The sequence below is a fragment of the Natrix helvetica genome, assembly GCF_964273705.1.
Source record: "Natrix helvetica genome assembly, chromosome: 2".
NCBI classification, from domain to species: domain Eukaryota; kingdom Metazoa; phylum Chordata; class Lepidosauria; order Squamata; family Natricidae; genus Natrix; species Natrix helvetica.
The window spans coordinates 1,212,389-1,233,840 of record NC_138552.1 but is presented as its reverse complement, the minus strand read 5'-3'; the positions used below and the strand labels follow the sequence as shown (position 1 = coordinate 1,233,840).

The following is a 21,452-nucleotide window of genomic DNA, read 5'->3' as shown; positions in this document are numbered from 1 at the left end:
GTTGACAGGGCAACGCCTTGCGTGTCCTAACAAATGGCTCTGTGTACCACCTGTGCCACAAGTGCCATGGATTCGCCATCACGGCCCTCTGCCATTCCAGACAAATGGCTGTCCAACATCTTCTTAAAAACTTCCAGTGCTGGAGCATTCACAAGTTCTGGAGGGAAGTCCTTCCACTGGTTAATTGTTCTCACTGTCAGGAAGTTTCTCCTTAGCTCTAGGTTGCATCCATTGTTTCTTCTCCTGCCTTCTGGTGCTTTGGAGAATAGGTGGACCCCCTCTTCTCTGGAGTAGCCCCTCAAATATTGGAAGACTGCTATCCTGTCACCCTCAGCCCTTCTTTTCATAGACATACTGTCAGGGCAGCCTCCCTCAGTAACCAAGAAGGAAACCACTCAAGTCCATATTTCAGAATTAAGAGTACTTTTACTGGTTATGATAGCAGCTAGGCAAAGCAAGATCTGAGGCAAAAGCGCGCATAATCATAGATATCAATATGTGACCCAGCTCCCTCCCCCTAGTGATCCCAACCCCCAGTCCAATCCCCAAACCCCGCAGGTGTCATGTGGGCTGCAGTTTCAAAACCCATCATCAGGTTGGTATGCCGGACGGTTGGCCTTGGCGGCAATTCCACTATCTGCAGCATGCACAGTAGATGGTGAGAAAACGACTCCCTTCTTCATTCACTCCTGTGCTCAAGCTTCCCCTCCCAAATGCCATGTTATCTCCCCCCCACTCCCCGTTTCAATGGCAGCCGAAAGCGAGCAGCAAAGCAGAGGCTGACAGAGACCCAATCCATCTCTGAGCTTGATTGCTTTCAGATGCTTAAGGCTGCAATAGCCATGATCTCTTCCAGGAGGACCTTTAGGAGATGGGGATGACAAGATATAGGCTTGAAAGTAGAAGGTTGGAAGAGATCTTCAGGAGCTTTGATTTGAATTGGCCAGCAGGATCATAGACTCCTAAGGCTGGGAGGAACCTTGGAGGCCTTCTAGTCCATTCCCCTGCCCAAGGCAGGAGCCTTTATAAAATCCCAGGCAAGTGGCTGTCCCGTCTTTTCTTGACAGCCTCCAGCGATGGAGCACCCATAATGCCATCAGGCAAGCTCTTCCGTTGTTTAATCAGATTCTCCAATCTGATTGTCCACGTTGGAACTACAATTCCCAACATTCTCAGCCAGCATGGGTGAGCAAAATCAATGTATTGTGAGTTTCACATTATACAGCTTTTCTTATGTGGTGTCAGCCTTTCGAGACAGGAAACATGACCAGTTGAGCTAAGGAATGGAATGGGAATAAAGCAGAGCAGAGCAGAACAAATTCTTCATTTGGCCAGGTGTGATTAGACACACAAGGAATTTGTCTCCGGTAGGCTCTCACTGTACATGCAAACCAACAGGAATAATAATAATAATAACAGCTTATATCCCACAACAATACCTGTAACACTGTCAGATTTCCACTGTCTCAGATCCATGAAAAGGACTCGATAGGTAGACAGAAATGTCAAGTCCAGTCTGAACCCCTGGCCGGCTGTGTGAGAAGCCATAATAATAACAATAAAAGGGGGAAGTGAAGAAGAGAATAAAAATGATAAATATTAACACTACAAGCCACAACTGTTCGGGTTAATATACATACATGTTAGACAGAATTGTAAGAATGCTCAGGCTCCCTTAAAAGAACCTTGCAGATCTGAAAGTCCTTCTGTCTCCCCATCCTTTTTTATAGCCCCCCCCCCAAATAACGAAAGGGGGTGTCTTCTGGGCCTCTGCCCCCATCCACAGTCCTGAGGTTGACTAAGCTGCCTCTTGTCTGACCATTGGTTGCGTCTGTTTGCCTGCTCGCCAAGGTCGTTCCCACATTGCGTGGCACACAAACTCTTCAAGGGAGCGCAAATCCTTAATGGAGAAGTGGGCCGTTCTTGAATCGCCCATCCTTTCATTTCTAATTGGGAAGCCTCAGAAGAGGGCCACATTCCGATATTGAAGGAATCCATCAGATCTTTCAGGCAGATGCTCACAGACTTGTCTCACCGAGGGTGGTGCTTCCTCTCTGTAAATTCAGCTCCGGCGGGACTCAGAAGCAACTTGAGTCAAAGGCCTTTTATCTCTCCACACGAGGAGGGAGAGGAGGGACAGCCCAGCAGGCCTGATCAAACACCAACTCCCCTTCCGGGAATGGCAGGGGGTACATTGTCATGTTAGAGAGGGGATCAGCTGTTTCAAAACTGTGTCTGTCCCAAAAGGGAGGGGAGGGCCTTATTTTGGCTGCTAGGAAAAGCTGCAAGCTACAGTATGTCTGGAGTTTCTTAGGAAAGATGACATCCGGAATAAGAGCCATTAGAAGGGGTGTGGCAGGGCAGGTCTTCTAGTCAAACCACCTGCTCAAGCAAGAGATCCTATACAATTTCAGACAAATGGCTATCCAACATCTTCTTAAAGACTTCCAGTGTTGGGACATTCACAACTTCTGGAGGCAATTTCTGTTCCACTGATTAATTGTTCTAACTGTCAGGAATTTTCTCTTTAATTCCAGATTGCTTCTCTCCTGAGATATTGGAAGACTGCTATCATGTCTCCCCTGGTCCTTTTTTCAGCAGACTAGACACACCCAATTCCCGCAACCATTCTTTGTATGTTTTAGCCTCCGGTCCCCTAATCATCCTCGTTGCTCTTCTATGCGCTCTTTTTAGTGTCTCCACATCTTTTTTTCTATTTTGGAGACCAAAACTGGATGCAGTACTCTAGGTGTGCTTACTAAAGCTTTATAAAGTTGTATTAGTACCTCACTTGATCTTGATTGTATTAGCTTTTTTGGCTAATACATGTTTAAGTGATTATCCACTAGGACTCCAAGTTCCATTGCTTCTTGTCCTGCCTTCATGTGCTTTGGAGAACAGGCTGACCCCCTCTTCTTTATGGTAGCCCCTGAAATATTATAGACTGCTATCATGTCACTCCCTAGTCCTTCCTTTTCTCCGTTAGACCATACACTCCCAGTTCCTGCAACCGTTCTTTGTATGTTTTAGCCTCGATTCCCCTAATCCTCTTTGTTGCTCTTCTCTGCACTCTTTCTAGAGTCTCCACATCTTTTCTACATTGTGGTGACCAAAACTGGATGCAAATATTCCAAGTGTGGCTTACCAAGGCCTTATAAAGCGGTATTAACCCTTCACGTGATCCTGATTCCATCCCTCTGTTGATGCAGCCTAGGATGGCATTTTTTTTTTTTTTGGCAGCTGCCTTTCCCCCTCTTGCTTTGGGGGCGTGTCATGCTCGGGGTCTTCCAGGTTAGGAAGTCCTCTCTTGCATCCATGGGTTGCCTTCTTGGGGCACTGCCAACACAGCCACCCTTTCTGCTCCTCTGCAAGTTTTGTTGGGATCCGTTTGGTCCCAGAGATCATTTTTGTCAGGGTTCCAAATAGCATCCAATAGTAAATCAGAGTCCAAGGCAAATGATTCCTCAAAGCTCCAATTGATGAAGAGAGCCATGTTGGCACATCTGGGAAAACCCGAATCTGAAAGCTTCCCAGTTTTCCCACCCAGTTGAAGGTTCAAGATCTTGCCCCCACACCCACAAAGTCCATCCCATGGTCCAATCTCCCACTGCCATGCACTGGCAGCTTCTGCCCATCCAGTTCCAGCCAGGTGCAGAGACAAAGATGACCTTGGCTTTCTAAGAAGAATGTTATTATGGCTACACATCACCCAACCCCGTATAATCCCCCCTCCCATTTTCCCACAGTAGAAAGTAGACAGTAGAAAGTGTGGCAGGCCTGAAGTCCAAAAGAAAAGATGGCCTGACAGGCCTGACAATATTTGCACGAAGGAAGGAGGTGTTTAAGAAGAGGTTGAACAGCCATTCGTCCAGAATGGGGTAGGGCCTCCTGCTTGGCCAGAGGGTTGAAGCCCTCTAGGGTCCCATCAAACTCTCTTATTCTGTTAAAATGCTTTTATCGTCTCAGGGGTCATCTTTGGAAGCCGGTATCTTGCCATTCCTATCTTTTAGAAGTCCTTCTGGAATGGATAGTATAGTAGAGTCTTTATTGTCATTGTACAAAATAAATACAATGAAATTGATCCCAGGAGATTGTGTCTGACTTGGCGGGGGGGTGATTTTTGCAGCTCCCGCTCTAATTCCAGGAGGTCTTAGAGGACCCTTCCCCAGCTAAGGCCTTCAGGTTCTGTTGGACTGCAGTTCCCCTGAGTACCCATCAGCACCCCCTTCGAGATTGGCAATGGAATTCCTTTTAGCTTAATGACGGGGGGGGCAGAATGCGCCCCCACCCACCAAGCAAGGAATGAACAGGGAATGCATTTCCTCTTCTCTCTTCCTCGCTCCCTCACTCCACCACTGATCTGCCATTAAGCGGCTTTGATGTGCTTGTAAGTTGAGCAAGCAAAATCAATCGAGCAAGTTCATAGTTTCCTGGCTGTGTCTTAAGGAGGGGGAGGGGGAGGCTTGCAGTCTGTGTATGTCTCCGTGTCGGTTGTGTTACTGAAGATTGTAACGGATCTCCCCGTCACCAAGAGCAAATGGCTGGGGAATTCATCTTAAAGTTCCCACGTTTGGACACCCCTGGCCTAAAGGCTCCGGGCGCTGTGAATTGCTCCTGGGTTTATCTCGTAATCAGAGTCACGCTGCCAAAACTGGCACTTTGGGCGGAAAACTATGACCTGGACAGGAGTGAGCATTAGTGCCAGCATTACTGCCAGTTTGGTGCGCACAAAGGTTTGCATGTGCAGTTGCCCATAAATAGGTTCATGCTGCACCAACCAGGGAACCGGTTCAGGGGTGTGGCAGCCCTGGATTGCTGCTGATTCCGGTGATGCAGGCGAGAAAACGACTACTGGTTTGGCCAAACTGGGCCAAACTGGTAGGAACCCACCTCTGGATCTGGAGGATCCTTTGGGCTTGTTGACCTTGAATTTCATTTTTTTCTTGCAGACGTTTCATTACCCAACTAGGTCACATCATCAGTGCTGGAAGGGATGGGATAGGAGGAGGAGGAGGACTGTGGGGTCCTTGTTGCTCCCTGACTTTTGTTGTCTTCTTGCAGATGTTGCATAGCCAAACTAGGTCACATCATCAGTGCTGGAAGAGATTGGGGTTGGGTGGGGGAAGATAACTGCCGGGTCCTTAGTGCTCTCTGAGCTTAGTGGTTTTCTTGCAGACATTTCATGATCAAACTAGGCAACATCATCAGTACTAGAAGAGAATGGGGCTTGTGGAGAGGAGGAGGAGGAGGAGAATGACAACATCATTCTTGGTGCTCTGTGAGCTTCATTGTTTTCTTGCAGACATCTCATTACGCGACTAGGTAACATCATCAAATCTAGAAGGCAGTGGGATTTGGTCTCTGTTTATGTACAGGCTTCTTGCCCCCTCCCTTCTAGCACTGATGGTGTTACCTAGTTGGGTTATGAAACGTCTGCAAGGAAACCACCCAGGACCCCCCAGTCCAACCCTGAGCTATAAAGGTTCCCTTTTATTGATCCCTGGGGTGTTTTTCAGAGAAGCATAAAACAAATGGGCCAAAGATTAGGACCAGGGCAAGGAGCACAGGCCCTCCTCAGAATTATTTTTTGGTTGCCCATCTCAGCAAACGACTCCAGGCGGCTCACAATTCAAAAACATATTACAATTAAATTCTTTTTAAAAAACCAATACAAACAGTAAAAACCATTAAGCACACTAAAAACATTTAAACATATCCTAGGAGGACATACCAAGTGAGGCATCTGGCCAAGTGGGAGGGGGAGGGGGTCCCCTGGCAGATTGAAATGTTTTGCGAAGGGCTGAAAACAGAAATTGCAAAGCCAATTCCCTGGGACCCTTCCTCTCTTTCCCTTCTTACCCCTTCTGTCAGGGGAGGGGAGGGGGCTTCATAATAGCCGAAGCAGAACAAGCAGCTTCACTCACAGTTTGGTTTGATGCAGCATCAGCCTTGTGCATATATGCAAGCTTCCTCTTTCTGCTACGTATTCAAAATGGACAGCAGAGTCCGTGTGTGTATGTGTGTATGTTTGTAAGTTTATGTATATGGGGACCCGGATTGTTGGCGGGCAAGAGGCAGACTCTGTAAACCGCTTAGAGAGGGCTGGAAAGCTCTGTGAAGCGGTATATAAGTCTAAGGCAGTGGTTCTCAACCTTCCCAATGCCCTGACCCTTTAATGCAGTTCCTCTTCTTGTGGTGACCCCCAACCATAGAGGAGCGGTGTCTCGGTTCCTAAGACCATTAAAAATATGTGTTTTCCGATGGTCATAGGCGACCCCTGTGAAAGGGTCATTCGACCCCGAAAGGGGTCCCGACCCACAGGTTGAGAACCGCTGGTCTAAGGGCTATTGCAATATTTTCCTTCTTTCCTCTCTCTCTCTCTCTCCCTCTCTCTCTCTCTCTCCCTTCTTTCCTTTTCCCCTTCCTCTCTTTTTCCTTCCTCTGAGCCTTGGTGGTACAATGGTTAGAATGCAGTGTTGCTGGCTAACTCACCATTCCCACAGTCAGGAGTTCAATCCTGACCGGCTCCAGGTTGACTCAGCCTTCCCTCCTTCCGAGGTGGGTAAAATGGGGACCCAGATTGTTGGGGGCAAGAGGCTGACTCTGTAAACCGCTTAGAGAGGGCTGGAAAGCACCGGGAAGCAGTATAGAGGTCTAAGGGCTGTTGCTATATGTATATACAGGTATGGGTTAGTCCAATAAAGAGAACAACTAACTGAGACATGTTAGCAGTCTTCCTGTATTTTAGGGGCTACCACAAAGAAGAGGGGGTCAATTTATTGGACCTGAGGGCAGGACAAGAAGCAACGGGTGGAAACTAATCAAGGAGAGAAGCAACCTGGAACAAAGGAGGAATTTCCTGACAGTGAAGACAATCAACCAGTGGAACTACCTGCCTCCAGAGGTTGTGAATGCTCCAAAACTGGAGGCTTTTCAGAAGATACTGGCAGCCATTTATCTGAAATGGTACAAGGCCTCCTGCTTGAGCAGGGGGTTGGACTAGACGACCCCCAGGTCCCTTCTAATTCTGTTATTCTCCAAGGAGCAGCCCCAGTTCAGCTGTGGGTCACGTAGAGGTCCTGTCCCAGAGGGCTCAGCTCCCCCTTGGTTGTTTCTCAGCTCCCTTGCCTTGCCTTGCTGGTCAAAATTCTTTTGCAGCGGCTGCACAGCTGGATCAAGTCCCCCATTGGCAGCCGCTCCAGGGAGGGATATACAGATTTATTAGTTGTTGAGATAAACACACTACACCAGGGAAGAGTCAACACAGCCTTTGCCAGGAAGAGAGGCCACGCTTGCCATACGGAAGGAATTCTTCTGCAGGTCAACAAAAGCACACAAAGGAAGGTTATTCAGAGGCAACCGTCTTCTCTCTCCTCCCCCCCCAACACACACACACACACACACACACACCACTCGGTCTGAACGTTTTACAGGATCGGGGAAATTGTTGAGTCTTACCAGAGAAACCAGCTAATCTTGTCCAACTCTGTCACCAGAAAGGATGCGTTAAAGCAGGGGTGTCCGGCATTGAACTGAGGGGTCCTTGGTGCTTCCTGAGATTGGCTGTTTTCTTGCAAATGTTGCCTGACCCTGCTAGCAGTGGTGAAGTTACTGAGTTTGGGTAATCGCAATAGCCCTTAGACTTATATACCGCTTCATAATGCTTTTGCAGCTCTCTCTGAGTGGTTTACAAAGTCAGCCTCTTGCCCCCAACAATCTGGGTCCTCATTTTGCTGACTTCAGAAGGATGGGAAGTTGAGTTAACCTTGAGCCGGTCAGGATCGAACTCCTGGCTTTGGGCAGCCTGCAATACTGCATTCTACCATTGAGACACCAAGGAAGTGTCTGCAAGAAAACCACCCAGCTCAGAGAGCATCAGGGACTCCACGGTCCCCTCCTCCTCTCCACAAACCCCACTCCCTTCTAGTACTGATGATGTTACCTAGTTTGGGCCATGAAATGTCTGCAAGGAAACCACCCAGCTCAGAGAGCACCAAAGACCCCACAATCCTCTCCTCCTCCTCCTCCTCCTAAAAAGCCAAAATTTTTAGAAATTTAGCACCAAATAGTTGGAAACAATGATTATGAATCAGGCACATACTATCATATATGGTGGCCGTGCCAAAAAGCAAAAGAATATTGGCAGAAAATTCAAAGGTGGCTGATAAGAGTTAACCGAAGAGGAAAGAGAATTCAAACCAGAAGTATTTCTTTTGGAAATCATAAACAATAAACATAACAGGGGGGTAATCTACTTAATAATACATATTATTATGGCAGCAAGAATGGTCTTCGGCCAAAACTGGAAAAACGGGGAAATTCCACAAGAAGAGGAAGTAATTAGTGTTTAATAAAAAAACTTAAAAAAAAATAATAATTTGGAGGTTTGGCAGCTGACTCCTATTTACGACAGTTACAGTGTCCTTTTGTAAAGTCAAGTGATTGATTATCCCCAATCAATTTCATGATTTATCAGGAGGAGAATTTATCTTTTTTTTTTCTTTCCAGCACCCAGCTGGAGTTAGAGTTCCTTGATGTTTGGGTCATTTTTCTTCTTTCTTTTTTGTACACATTTTTTTGTTGTTGTTACTGTTGGGTGTGTTTTCCTCTCTGTGTTGCCTTTAATTCCTGTTGATAGAACATAATAAATACATATTTTTATTTTAAAAAAATCATAGTCCCACGGGAAATTGTAGTGCAGCAACAGAGGTTGGGGAAGGGTCTCTGGTTACGTGCCAATTTTTGAACGTGGGGAAACTCAAGACTTCCTGCTGTTGCTGAACTAATAGGCCCATCTCCCACCCCACCCCCCAATTTCCCCACAGAGAAAAATAAATCTTTCCTTCTCTTTCTGCTCCAGAATCCCACGTCTATTACGTGCAGTTGGGGACTGACGTGATGATACCGTGTGGCTCAGTCGACCAGGGGAAGCCCGTCACCTGGACGGCCAACAGCACGGATCTGGACGCTTCCCACCTCAGCGGCTCCCACCTGCTCATTCGGAACGTCCATCTCTCCCACAGCGGACAATACGCCTGCTACGAGGGGCCCTCGTGGTACCTCAAAGATCGGGTCACCCTCAAAGTTGGAAGTGAGTACCGTGGGCTCGTTCACAAGGGGCTTCTATGCCAGCCTGGCTGTTTGGGGTGTGTGAATCCCGCATCTGCTCACGCGGTGCATTCTTTAGTCCAGGGGGGTCTCTAACCTTGGCAACTTTAAGACTTGTGGACTTCAACTCCCAGAATTCCTCAGCCAGCAAAGCTGGGAGTTGAAGCCCACAAGTCTTAAAGTTGCCAAGGTTAGAGAGCCCTGCTTTTATGTTGTTTAGTTGTTTATTATTGTCTAAGCGGAAGCTCTAATACTTTGGCTACTTAATGAGAAGAGAGAATTCCTTGGAGAAAACCCGATCTTGGGGAAGATGGAAGACAAAAAGAGAAGGGGACAGCAGAGGATGAGATGGACGCAATGAAGAAGAATTTGGGGAAACCTCCGGAGATGTTGGAGGGTGGGTGGGCCTGGCGTGCTATGGTCCATGGTGTTGTGGCCCGCCACCAGCCTGCGGAGCTGGCAGCAGAGTCAGACAGCGAGGAGGTTGGGGAGGAACATGGGCCAGTCCTGGAGTCTGGGGAAGGTTCGGACGAAGGCTCTGTGTCGGAGGCAGAGAGGGGGCCAGGGCCATCTGGGAGTTATGTGCTCCGGAGAGAGCACACAAGAGACTCCAGAGACTCCGGAGTCTGCCATCAGCGAGGCAGAGGAACAGGGGGAGCCTGTTCCCAGTGTGTGCATGTGCAGAGCTGCCAGAGGGCAAGAACAGTTAAGACAAAAGGGGAGACTCGGGAACAAGGCTGGGAAATGATTGACCCCTCCCATAAGACATAAAAGAGGAGAAAACTGATATGAGCTGTTGCAGGAAGCAACTTTGTTCATTCTGGTCGATTCAAACTCTGAAGCCCCGTTTGACTCTCTGTTCTGTGTGGCCTTAACAAGATAATTGCCAATTTAGTCTTTGGCAGCGTTTCAAGGGAGATAAAGGTGGGTGCTTATCAGCCTCATGCCAAAGGACTTTGGCCGATTTCTGTCGGACGCTTCACAAACTGTGACTCATTACAGGCTGTGAATGAACATAATGCACAGCCGTTTAAATACAAAAGGGGTTTTGGGGATTAAGCGTGTGGGTTTTACTGTATCAGGAAGCCTCGGGCAGAACACCTGGGGATGTGAAGAGTCCAAGATGACTTTGTGACTCAACAAGAAGTATCACCTGCTTCGTTCTCTATAATGAAGAGCTATACTTTTTTTTAGAAGAGCAACGAAGAAACTAGGTGCATATAGGCACTCAAAATTAGTGGACTGAACTGAGATTGCGATAGTGGTGAATATCTGTAGCTCGGGTGGAGGATGAGGGTGGAGGTTGGTTCTCTGAGCTTGTGGGTTAGTTTCTGAACCTTTCATTACCAAGCTGGGTAACATCTTCAGCGGAGTTTAGGGGATGTCAATGTTCCTCTTATAAGGGCTTCATATGGTCAGTAGGTTTTGTCTTGGGGAGATCATGTCGGGTGGGTGTTTTGTCATGGGTTACGTCAGATGTGGGTCTTGTGATGGATCTCGTGAAGGTTCAGGTGTGGGTCATATCAGGACCTTCTGATGAGGAGGTCACATCAGGTGAAGGTCATTGGGAGGTGAAGTGGTGGTTGGGGGAGGTTCATGGGTTGGTTGAGGTTGGTGTCATTGGAGTCAGGTGTGGGTCATCTGATGGGGAGGTCACATCAGGTGAAGGTCATTGGGAGGTGAAGTGCTGGTAGGGGAGGTTCATGGGTTGGTTGAGGGTTGGTGCCATCGCTGTTGGTTGGGCAGTTGATTTGAATTCTGAGGGCTTCGTAGGCTGGTTGTAGATGGATGTTTCTGTTGATGGCATGGCTTGTAGAGTGCCATGCTTCAGAATAATAGAACCACAGAGTTGGAAGGGACCAGGGTGGTCTTCTAGTCCAACCCGCTGCTCAGGCAGGAAGCCCTGCGTCATTTCAGACAAAAGGCTGCTCATTCTCTTCTTGAAAACCTCCACTGTAAGATCTGGTTATGGGAAAGCAAGAGTGGACTTTCTAGACGCTTTCCGTCTTGTTTGCTGTGAAACACAGAGGAGACATTAAAGCAGCCTATCATTTCCTCCATCTCCGTTTAAAAATTGGAGGGGCCCTGTTGGCTTATAGCAGAAACTGGATTCGCTATTTCACAGGGATGTTATCTGCACTCAGCAAAGTCATTGTTTTGATTTGGTCAGCCAGGAAAGTAGAGAATTTCATTTCTTGTCACTGTTATTTGCTTTCCTGCCTCAGGCGTTCTTTGAGAAAATGTCTACTTCAAAATGCCACATTTTCTGCTATGAGAAGGATGAAAAGAGATGCATAGAATTAATCCAGCTTCTTCACAGCTTCATTACTCTACATTTGCATTTCTTTGCAGCCCTTTTGTCCATCTATTTTCCTAGCTGGTTGGCTGCAGCTGATTTAAGGGAGCAGATTGTCTATTCCAGAGGATCACTAGATGGCAGCATGGGATTCATTTTCTGTATCCCTTTGCTGCCATCTAGTGGTCATCTGGATTTTGCAGTCTATATCTGTCCTTGTACTTAAAGACTGTCTATGGGCCATTAGTTCCTTAAAATTGCTTTTTTTGCATTGCTTATTGTCTCTTTGAATTTCTTTTGTGCAGTTTTGTGTTATTTGAGGGGAGCATATTGGCTTTGCCAATGCTCATTTAAATGCTGATGAACTCTGGGCGTGACCGTAGCTTTCCTGACCTGATATTCAGTTGAGCTTCTGTGGTTAAATTCTGAGTAATCCTCAAACATTTTGGAGACTTTTTTCACTGTTCATTTTCCACTGTTCTTTTCCCTCCATTTGTAGAAATTCCAATGTGATTATGGTGGAATTTCTTGGTTATTTTACACTCCCATATAGACAATGTTTGAAAATGCTGTGGTTATTATTTGATATTGTTTGATAATGTTATCATTACTATACACAATTCAACACCTCACACCAGTCCTTGCTAACGCTTTGAATTAGGACCATCTTCCCTTCCTTCTCATGTGTGCTGTGACCAGATAGAAGTGGTAGCATATTGTTGAGCAGAAGTTTCAATGAATGGAGGTGAATCTTCCTGTTCCAGAATAATGTTGCTGGATCCAATCTGGGTTGGTCACCAGGACTAGAGGTTTTATCTTCCGAGCGTTTGGACTCACGCTGGAGCCCATCCTCAGGGAAGTTCTCTCTAGCAGAGTGTATTCAGTTTGTGGTATTTATAATGTACCTGTTGTGTGTGGCTTGTTAATTGTTGTTTGGGGGTGTTGATGAATGACTGTTAAATCATCGACTGTTGTTTTCTTTGTCTTAAATACTTGATAAGCTGGTGGTAAATCAACACTCCTGTTGACTGACAAGGGCCCTGTTTCCCAGACTTCAATTGTTTCCCTGGCTGTTTTTGTCCCTCTCGGCCAACAATCTTAGTAGCTGCGAAATTGAATGTGTGTCTTTGTTCGTTGCATGGTGAGGCTACCAATGAGTTTGGGTCTCCTCATTTAACCACTCTCTTGTGTTCTTGCAATCTGGTTGTTAGCTTCCTTCCTTGTCTGTCCTACAGAGTCACAAGGGCAATCCATGCAGGGGATCCAGTAGATTACATTGGAAGTATCTCCCCTCTCCAAGTGATCTTTGCAAGTCATAATTTGTCCTTGTCTGGTAGCCTCTGGGTGGTGTGCAACGGAAGTTTTGATGGGTGAAAAGTGGGAGGGGGACAAACTTGAGTTTTGTTACTATATCACCAGGATGCCAAGGAACCCCTCCTCGACCTGCCAGGCAGTCCCACCTTACTTCACCCCCCCCTTCAGGGGGGCTATGGTCCCAAAGTGGACCCTCTGATAGGGAGAAGTCAGAGCTGACTGCAGAGCTTGCAGACCAGGCTTCCGAGACGCCGGAAGTACAACTGGAAGTGCCCCCCCCCCCAACTGCTTCTGAGGGCCCTGTTGTCATCTTTGCAGCCCAAAGATTTTGCCTCTGACTTTTACCTGCCTTCGAAGAGACTGCCCTCTCCCCCTCCTCTTGGGGGGCATCAAGGTCTGATTTGCATTAGGGCATAATCGTTCCAGCCCTCACCTCATGGAGGAGGTGAGTCGAAAGGTGCCAACCTCCGGAGGACTCTTAAGGACAAGATGGGTCTCCTGGAGACGCTGATGCACTTAAGTCTGCATCCCGCTAGTTAGGTGATGCATTTTCAAAGTAATTGACTCTAATGGGCGGAATGCTAATGTAACACAGACACACACACACACACTCTCTCTCTCGCCTAACGCATGACTAATACCAGAGCCTTTTGTGAAATGCAGCACAACTTTCAGGAGTTGGCAGAGCTCAAATGACTCTGAGGAAGACAGACTTAGGGAGCTTCCGTGTTTTAAAGGTTTTTTTTTTCATTTTTATTCTCCTATATATGGTTACAGGTATACCTATTCACACAGTTATTGCTCTTATTTATCTTTATCCCTTTTACATATTTGTTTTTTCCATATGAAAGGTTAAGATACATCTTCTGGGTTGCTTTGCTTTCCATCCCATATAGCTATTTTGTATTGTCACTACCCTATTTTTTTCCTTTTCTTTTCACCCTCCCTCCCTTCTCCCTTCCTTTCTCCTCTCCTTTCCCTTTCTTTCTTCCCTTGCCTCTTCCCTACTCCTCTCTTCCTCTTCCCCCTCTTATCCTCTCTCCTTCTCTTTCTATCCCTCCCTCCTTCCTCTCCTTTCCTCTTTCTTCCTTCTTCCTCCTTTCCTCTCTTCTGCTCTCCTGCTCTCTTCCTTTCCTTTCCTGTTGTTCTGGTTATCCCTTTTCAATTCTGAACTGGTGTATTTTGGGAATGATATTCCCGCAAACCCTGTTATAATGGTATGCTTATCCTTTCCTATTCCCTTTTCTTATTTATTTATTTTATTTATTTTATTGAACTTATTAGTCGCCCCCTCTCCCCACAGGGACTCGGGGCGACGTACAGAGCATTCCCTTTTCTTCATTATCATGTCCTAACTATTTTTTTCTCTGTATCTCATTCTTGAAGATATACTTATATATTAATACTTTCTTTTCTATTTTCCCTTTTCTTCACCCCCGTTTTCCATTTAATAGTGTCTCGTCTGGGTTCTGTATCTCTCTCTTGCTTTCTTTTCTGGATTCCTTTCTCTAACCAATCGTGAAATCTTTAGGAAGCTTCCATTGTTGTGTTTTCTTTCTTGGATGCCAGTTGGCGCAAGAGTGAGTTTTCACACAACCTGCGTCCAGTTCCAAACTTTGCCAAAATCAAAGGCCGAATGAGTCAGAACTTCCCACCCAACGGAGGGTCCTTCAGTCCATTGAAAAGTTGGCCAAGAGGAGGAGGCAACACAATAGCTTTGAATCTTGGTGTCTACAAATGAAGCTTGGTTCTCATACTCACCCGTTGCTAGAATCCTTTCACAGTGGCTTCTTAGCTTTTCTGCAACAAGCTGTTCTTGGTTTGTTGCATGACTGTCCTGGTCTAGGAAGTCTGTGGAGATGTCTGTCATCTTATGCATGGCTGGGAGAAGCGAACATAGAACATAGAATAACAGAGCTTGAAGGGACTTTGGAGGTCTTCTAGTCCAACTTCCTACTCATGCAGGAAACCCTATACCATTTCAGAAAAATGGCTGTCCAGTCTCTTCTTAAAAAAAACTCCAGTGATGGAGTACCCACAACTTCTGGAGTCAAGTCATCCCACTGGTTAATTGTCCTCACTATCAGGAAATTTCTCCTTAATTCTAGGCTGGTTCTGTGCTTGATTAGTTCCCACCCATTGCTTCTTGTTCTACCCACAGGTGCTTTGGAGAATAGACGGACCCCCTCTTCTATGTAGCAGCCCCTCAAATATTGGAAAACTGCTATCCTGTCACCCCTGGTCCTTCATTAGAATAGACCTACCCAATTTCTGCAACTGTTCTTCATATGTTTGGACTGGAGCTGGTTAATTAAGAGCTTCACCTCTTTCCACCCCCATGTATACGGCTGCCCCCTTCTCCATCTTTTGATTTTATTCTATTTGCATTGTGATTTTATCAGACATATTTCTATTTGATGATTTAAATGTGTGGTGTTTTTTTTTGTAAGCCACCCAGACTCACTTTGAAACTAGATGGGCAGCAAATAAATGTGATAATAAAATAATCACTAATAAATAAAAATAACAGATCAATGAAACTCTGGGTGGGCTGATTCTTCAGATAAGCTGGTCCCTTCCATAGCAAAGCACATGACTTCTCTCCAGATCTCATCCTCAGCCAACGTCCAACCTGGAGCCAACCCAGCACCAAGGACAGCTCCCGGGTGGCAGCTGACGTGCTCCCACTCAGGTTCAGCTCCTGGGATTCCTCCAAGCTAGCCGGAGCTTTGAGAGCAGCCTTTGGTCCCACTGGGCCACTTTCTTGCAAGAAAAGGGGTTGGCAATTCCCCTGGGAAATCAGGCTGGGGTGGGGCCCATGGAGAGGCCCTACGAAGGTCTCTTCCTCAGAGACTGCCAGATTTACTTTTCCTCCAGGTCTGGTTCTGAGATGGCCAAATCCCAGATTTCCATTGGCAACCAGGCTGCCTTCCATAGAAGACCTCTAGGCTGCATGGGCCAGAAGGGGGGCTGAGAAGGTATCTGCAGACCCCTCCCGTCCCGGAGGTACATGGTTTCAACTCCTCCCCTCGGGATGACGCTATGGGGCCCTGCATGCCAAAAGACCTAAATGCAGCCATTGTTTTTCCCCTTACGCCATCGCTCAGCTGAACAACTCATTGCCACCGTCCTGTCCTGTGTCTGTTGATTTGCCCAGGTGGTATGGCTGTAAAATTATCATTTATCCTTCTCAACTTCGTTACTACTTTACTCCCATTCTTATTGGTATTACAGTATGATGGTGGTGATGATAATTACTCTCTGCTTTGCATGTACAGAGCATATGCCCTGGAGGCAAATTCCTTGTGTGTCTAGTCACCCTTAGCCAAATAAAATATTTTATTCTATTCTGTTCTGTTCCATACCCCGAGAGCTTTTTTTACAAGGGACAAGTTCCTTGTGAGTCTAATCACACTTGGCCAAATAAAGAATTCTGTTCTGTTCTGTTCTGTTCTATTCTACTCTACTCTATTCTCTTCTTCTGTTTTATTCTATCTTACTCTATTCTTTTTCTTTTCTATTCTATATTCTATTCTATTCTCTGTTCTATTCTGGTGTATTCTTTTGCATTCTCTTCTCTTCTTTTTTTTCTCTCTTCTCATCTCCTCTTTCTTTTGCATTTTCTCTCCTCTCCTCTTCTCTATTCTATTCTAGTCCGTATTTCCTGTTCTGCTCGGAAGCAGGACGTTCTGTGCTGCAGAATTGGGAAGGCTTGTCACCCCAGACAATCCGCCTGCCACAGAGAGGGCCCAGCTGGCCTCGGAGTTGTTTTCATTCTCACCTGCCCTCCTTCCTGCTCCTCCCCGACTTGCTCTGCGACTCCAAAGCCCCACCATGAACCCTTGGGCAGAGGGGCTGGGGGCAGCCCCCGACCCTGCCCTTCCTCCCCCATCATGTGGGTCTAATTGCGACGGAGCCAGTGGAAGCCAGCAGCGCTTCCAGAGTGATGGGAAGGCAGGCACAAAGCCACCCTCGGCAGCCGGGGAGCATCTCGGCTGGACGTTCTCCCTTCCCCGCCACCTCCCTCCCTCCCTCCCTCCAACCTGCCAATCTGTCACTAAAGGGCTGGCAGGAGGAGAGGAGGAAAATGTGGGCCGTTTGACAGAAAGTGACATGGAAAAAGCCAAGTCAACCAACAGCAGAACAAGCCCGCCAAGCCAGAAAGAAATATAGGGATGGGGGGGGGGAGAAAATGAGCCACATATTTGGCTTCCAGTGGGTTGGGTCCTGGGTGGTCAGCCTGACGTGCTCCCCCCACCCCCGGCACACCCCACATAAGAATCAAAGGAAGCTCACACCTCGGTTGCACCTCATTGTGTCCCTGGGCTGGACTCCAGGTGCAACCGAGCTGGGGGCCTCTTCTAAGCCTTCCAGCTGATTTTGGCACCCCGGTTGCGGTTGGCAAGGCTGCTAGAGAAAGCGCCGGGTGGTAAAGATGTTTGCTTTCTCTGCCGAGCAAGCATGGAGTGAGTTTCAAGAAGGAGGAGAGGGAGAGCAGCCAAGCTGAGAAATGGGGGCTGATGAGCCTCCCTTCCCTTCCTCTGCCCTTCCATAGTGCCACAATACGACACTAAGTGAGGTTTATTGGACTTATATGCCGCCTTCTCCCAAAGGACTCATGGCGGGGTACAACGTAAAAAACACATATTACAAAAGTTAAAAGAAAGATTAAATAGAATATCCCAAAAAAACAATAGACATTTACAATGAAATTTAGAAATTATATAATTAATAATTTATTTCATTCAGGCCAGGCCGGCTTGCTGGAAAAGCCAACTTTTTAGGGCGTGCCGGAAGGACCGGAGGTCGGGAATTATGTGAAGCTCCAGGAGCAGCTCATTCCAAAGGGAAAGCGCTCCCACAGAGAAGGCTCTCCCCCTGACACTGCCTGGCCCACGGCACCCTTTTTTATATAGTAAAACCTTTTTTACTATATAAAAAAGATGTGGAGACTCTGGAAAGAGTGCAGAGAAGAGCAACAAAGGGGATTAGGGGACTGGAGGATAAAACATAGGAAGAACGGTTGCAGGAACTGGGTATGTTTAGTTTAATGAAAAGAAGGACTAGCAGTGACGTGATTGTAGTGTTCCAATATTTGGGAAGCTGCCCCAAAGAAGGGGGGGGGGGGCAACCTATTCTCCAAAGCATCTGAAGACAGGAGAAGAAGCAATGGATGGAAAGTAATCAAGAAGAGAAGCAACCTGGAATTAAGGAGACAGTGAGAGCAATTAATCAGTGGAACTGCTTGCCACCAGAAGTTGTGGATGGAAAGTAATCAAGGAGAGAAGCAACCTGGAATTAAGGAGACAGTGAGAGCAATTAATCAGTGGAACTGCTTGCCACCAGAAGTTGTGGATGCTCCATCATTGGAGGCTTTTAAGGAAAGATTGGACATTTGTCCGGAATGGTGTAGGGTCTCCTGCTTGAGGAGGGGGTTAGACTGGAAGACCTCAGAGATCCCTTCAAACTCTTGTTATTCTGTTAATTAATCAGTGGAACGACTTGCCACCAGAAGTTGTGGGTGCTCCATCACTGGAGGTCTTCAAGAGAAGATTGGACAGCCACTTGTCTGAAATGGTAGCGGGTCTTCTGTTTGAGGAGGGGGTTGGACCCAACCCCAGGGACAGAGACTGGTCTTGGTCTGTGGCATCTTAGGAACCAGGCCACGCAGCTGGAGGTGAGCAGTGGAGGAGTCAGCAAAACCAAAACCATCTCCCCTCCCCCCCCAGTCTGTAGAAAAATTATCTTCAGTGAAACAGGACCTGGTGTCAAAAGGTTTGGAGACTTCTGGACTAGAAGACCTCCAAGGTCCCCTCCAACCAACTCTGCTATTCTGTTGTCCTGTCAATTAATCAGTGGAACAGAAATTGCCTCCAGAAGTTGTGGGTGCTCCAACACAGGAGATTTTTAAGAAGAGCCTGGATAATCACTTGTCCCAAATTGTATGTATAAGGTCTCCTGCGTGGGCAGGGGGTTGGACTAGAAGACCTCGAGGGTCCCTTCCAGCCCTGTGATTCTGTCCCTCCATCTGAGGCCCACGTGCCCTCCCTTCCCGGGGCGATGGAGGGAGGGGGCTGATTTTGTGGGCATGTTTGTTGGCTTCCAGGGCGAAGTTCCTTTCGGCCTGATTCTTGTTTACAGCACATTACGAAGCCTCCATGAAAATGTGTGCCTGGTTCCAGTCAGAGATCCCCAGGGATCCCTTGTTTTACATGCAGATTCCACTAAGATGTGTAAACAAATTAGAACTCTGGAACTTTCTCCTTCGGAGAAGAAGAAACACCCAAAAGGAGAGGCAGTAGAAGCTGTTTAAAAATTTGCCCTGTGCAGAGCAAGAGGCAGGGAGGAAAAAAATAATAATATTTTCCTCTGTTTCTTATAAGAATCGTCAATCAGGTCTTTTTCAAGGAGAAAAATTGTTAAGGATCCAGGTAGGAGCTGCCATTTCTTTAATGACCAGTCATTGTTACAGCAACATTGAAAAAATGACTTACGACCAGTCCTCCCAGTTATGACGCTCGTTGCATCCTCACAGTCACATGATCAACATTCAGGCACTTGCCACTGGCATGTACTTATGACAGTTGTCTCCTCCCGGGGGTCACGTGATCAGCACGTTTCCCAGCTGACTTCCGACAAGCAAAGTCAGCAGGAGAAGCCGGGATTCATGCAACGGCGGCCTTCTTCATTTCACAACTTTCGGTTTTTTGCTTCAAATCAGGCGCAACCCACCCTCACAGGAGTCAAAGGAGGGTGCAGCTTGGCATCCTTCCACAGCTGCAAGCGGCAGGAGCTGGGCTTTCCTCAAGACCCATGAAGCTTCTCTGGGGCTTCCAGGGGAAAAGAGCAGATTCTTGTAAGGTGGGTGGTAGATAATGAAGTTGCCGGCTTTAGCTGCTCACGAGGGACTCTGACCCACCGGAGAAGATTATCTTACGTGACAGATCCCGAAGAAGGTTTAGCACCCAGAGGCGGCTGAGATTTCGAACTCACTTCCTGAGGATACAGCTGGGCAACAAGCGTGGTTCACGATGTTAGGCCATTGTGAGAAGTGCAGGGGGGGGGCCTGTGATCCCTGAGCCATCAGTCTGCACCACCGAGCAGCCCAGATCTTTACTCTCGGGGGGAGGGGGGGATCCATTGGGAGTTCAGCTCTGTGGTGTCATTTGTTTTTCCACAGGAATTTAAATGTCTTCCCAAAAGGTAAACAGGATGTCAAAAGTTGCAGCTGGGTTGAAAAATGAGAGAGGGGGGTTCGGCCTGCACACGTGCTCAGCAGATGCACCCACATTCCCATGGTGCACAGACGGAGTTGCCTTGGGGAAGGGAAAATAGATCCCAGCTCCCCCCAGGCCTTGCACCACAGAACGCCTCCCCCCCCCACCCCCCAGCGCTTCCTGGACTCCTTCCCCCTGGATGCAGGGAAATTGGATAGAGAGAGAGAGAGAGAGAGAGAGAGAGAGAGAGAGAGAGAGAGAGAGAGAGAGAGAGAGAGAGAGAGAGAGAGAGTGTCAGTCAGACAGAAAGAGGGAGGAAGATGGCTAGATAATGGACAGCAGAGACAGAGACAGAGAGATATGGATGGATGTACAGCTGTTGGATGGATAATGATAGATAAAGGCAGAGAGAATGATAGATAGATAGATAGATAGATAGATAGATAGATAGATAGATAGATAGATAGATAGACAGACAGACAGACAGACAGACAGACAGACAGACAGACAGACAGACAGACAGACAGATGGATGTTGTCCTCTTCTGGAGCCTCCTTTATCTTTGCTGCATGGAGGTCCCAGAGAGATGCATAACACAAACACACACAATCACACATGCCTGCTCAGTGGCTTCCTTCCTTCCTACAAAGCTGCCGAAAGCCACCATTATTTATTTCATTCCATTTTTATTTTTTTAAAAAACTTACCTAGCTGCCCATCTTTGAAACAAGCCACAGCAATGACAACCGTCCCCAGTGGCGGAGGGGGGGGCAGGGGGGGGGCGAGGCCAGTCAGGGCTGGAGAGTCAACCAACAGCTTCCCCTGCTAGCAGGATGCCCTTGGCGCTTCTGTCCCATGGAGTTGCACCAAGACAGGAAGTTGGTGGGTCAAGGGAGCCCCAGATTCCAGAGCCTGCAACTGACTTCCAGGCTCCGAAAAGCTTCGAGAAGGAGCCAGAATTGCAGCCCCTGAAAGTTGGCCTCGGACCCTCCTTGGGTTGGGGGGTTGCATTCCAGCTGGGGTCTCGAGATGTCTTGGCGTTCCTTGGCTTCATCCTACGGAGAACCCTTGCGTCTCTGGGGGTCCTCAATCATCCAGGCCACGGTTGTCTCAAAGGTGGTTTTTGGGACATCCGTGGTTGGTTTTTTTTCCTTTGAAAACATTTTGCTTCTGATCCAAGAAGCTTCTCCAGTTCTGCAACCTGACGCTCGTGTGCTCCAAAGAGGTTCTGCAAAATGAAGAGGCTTCTTGGATGGGGAGTGAAATGTTTTCAAAGGAAAAAATGGTGCCTTGATGCTCTCTGAGCTTGGTCCTTTTCTTGTGGATGTTTCATTCTTCTTCTTCTCCCTTCTCAGTCGCAAACAAGCATGGGAGGCCAGCCAAGGAGATCAATAAAGCCAGTTCTCCCACCCAGCAAGTTGCCAACTGGACTTTTGGTCTTACTGGTAAGAGCGGAGCCCTTCCCAGCAGCCCCTTCCTGGGCTTCACCACAGAGCGGCCAGCAGGCAAACCACTGC

The 21,452-nt window shown here is 47.4% G+C and overlaps 1 protein-coding gene across 4 annotated transcripts in view; it reads left to right on the top strand.

Moving 5' to 3' along the window:
- The window catches only part of CNTFR (ciliary neurotrophic factor receptor), a 320,677-nt gene that overhangs the window by 218,578 nt on the left and 80,647 nt on the right, over positions 1 to 21,452 (top strand). For all 4 annotated transcript variants that reach the window (XM_081942084.1, XM_081942086.1, XM_081942087.1 and 1 more), the window contains one exon: positions 8,861 to 9,091. In XM_081942084.1, the coding sequence (XP_081798210.1) occupies positions 8,861 to 9,091 (231 nt within the window). The remainder of the gene's footprint in view (positions 1 to 8,860; positions 9,092 to 21,452) is intronic.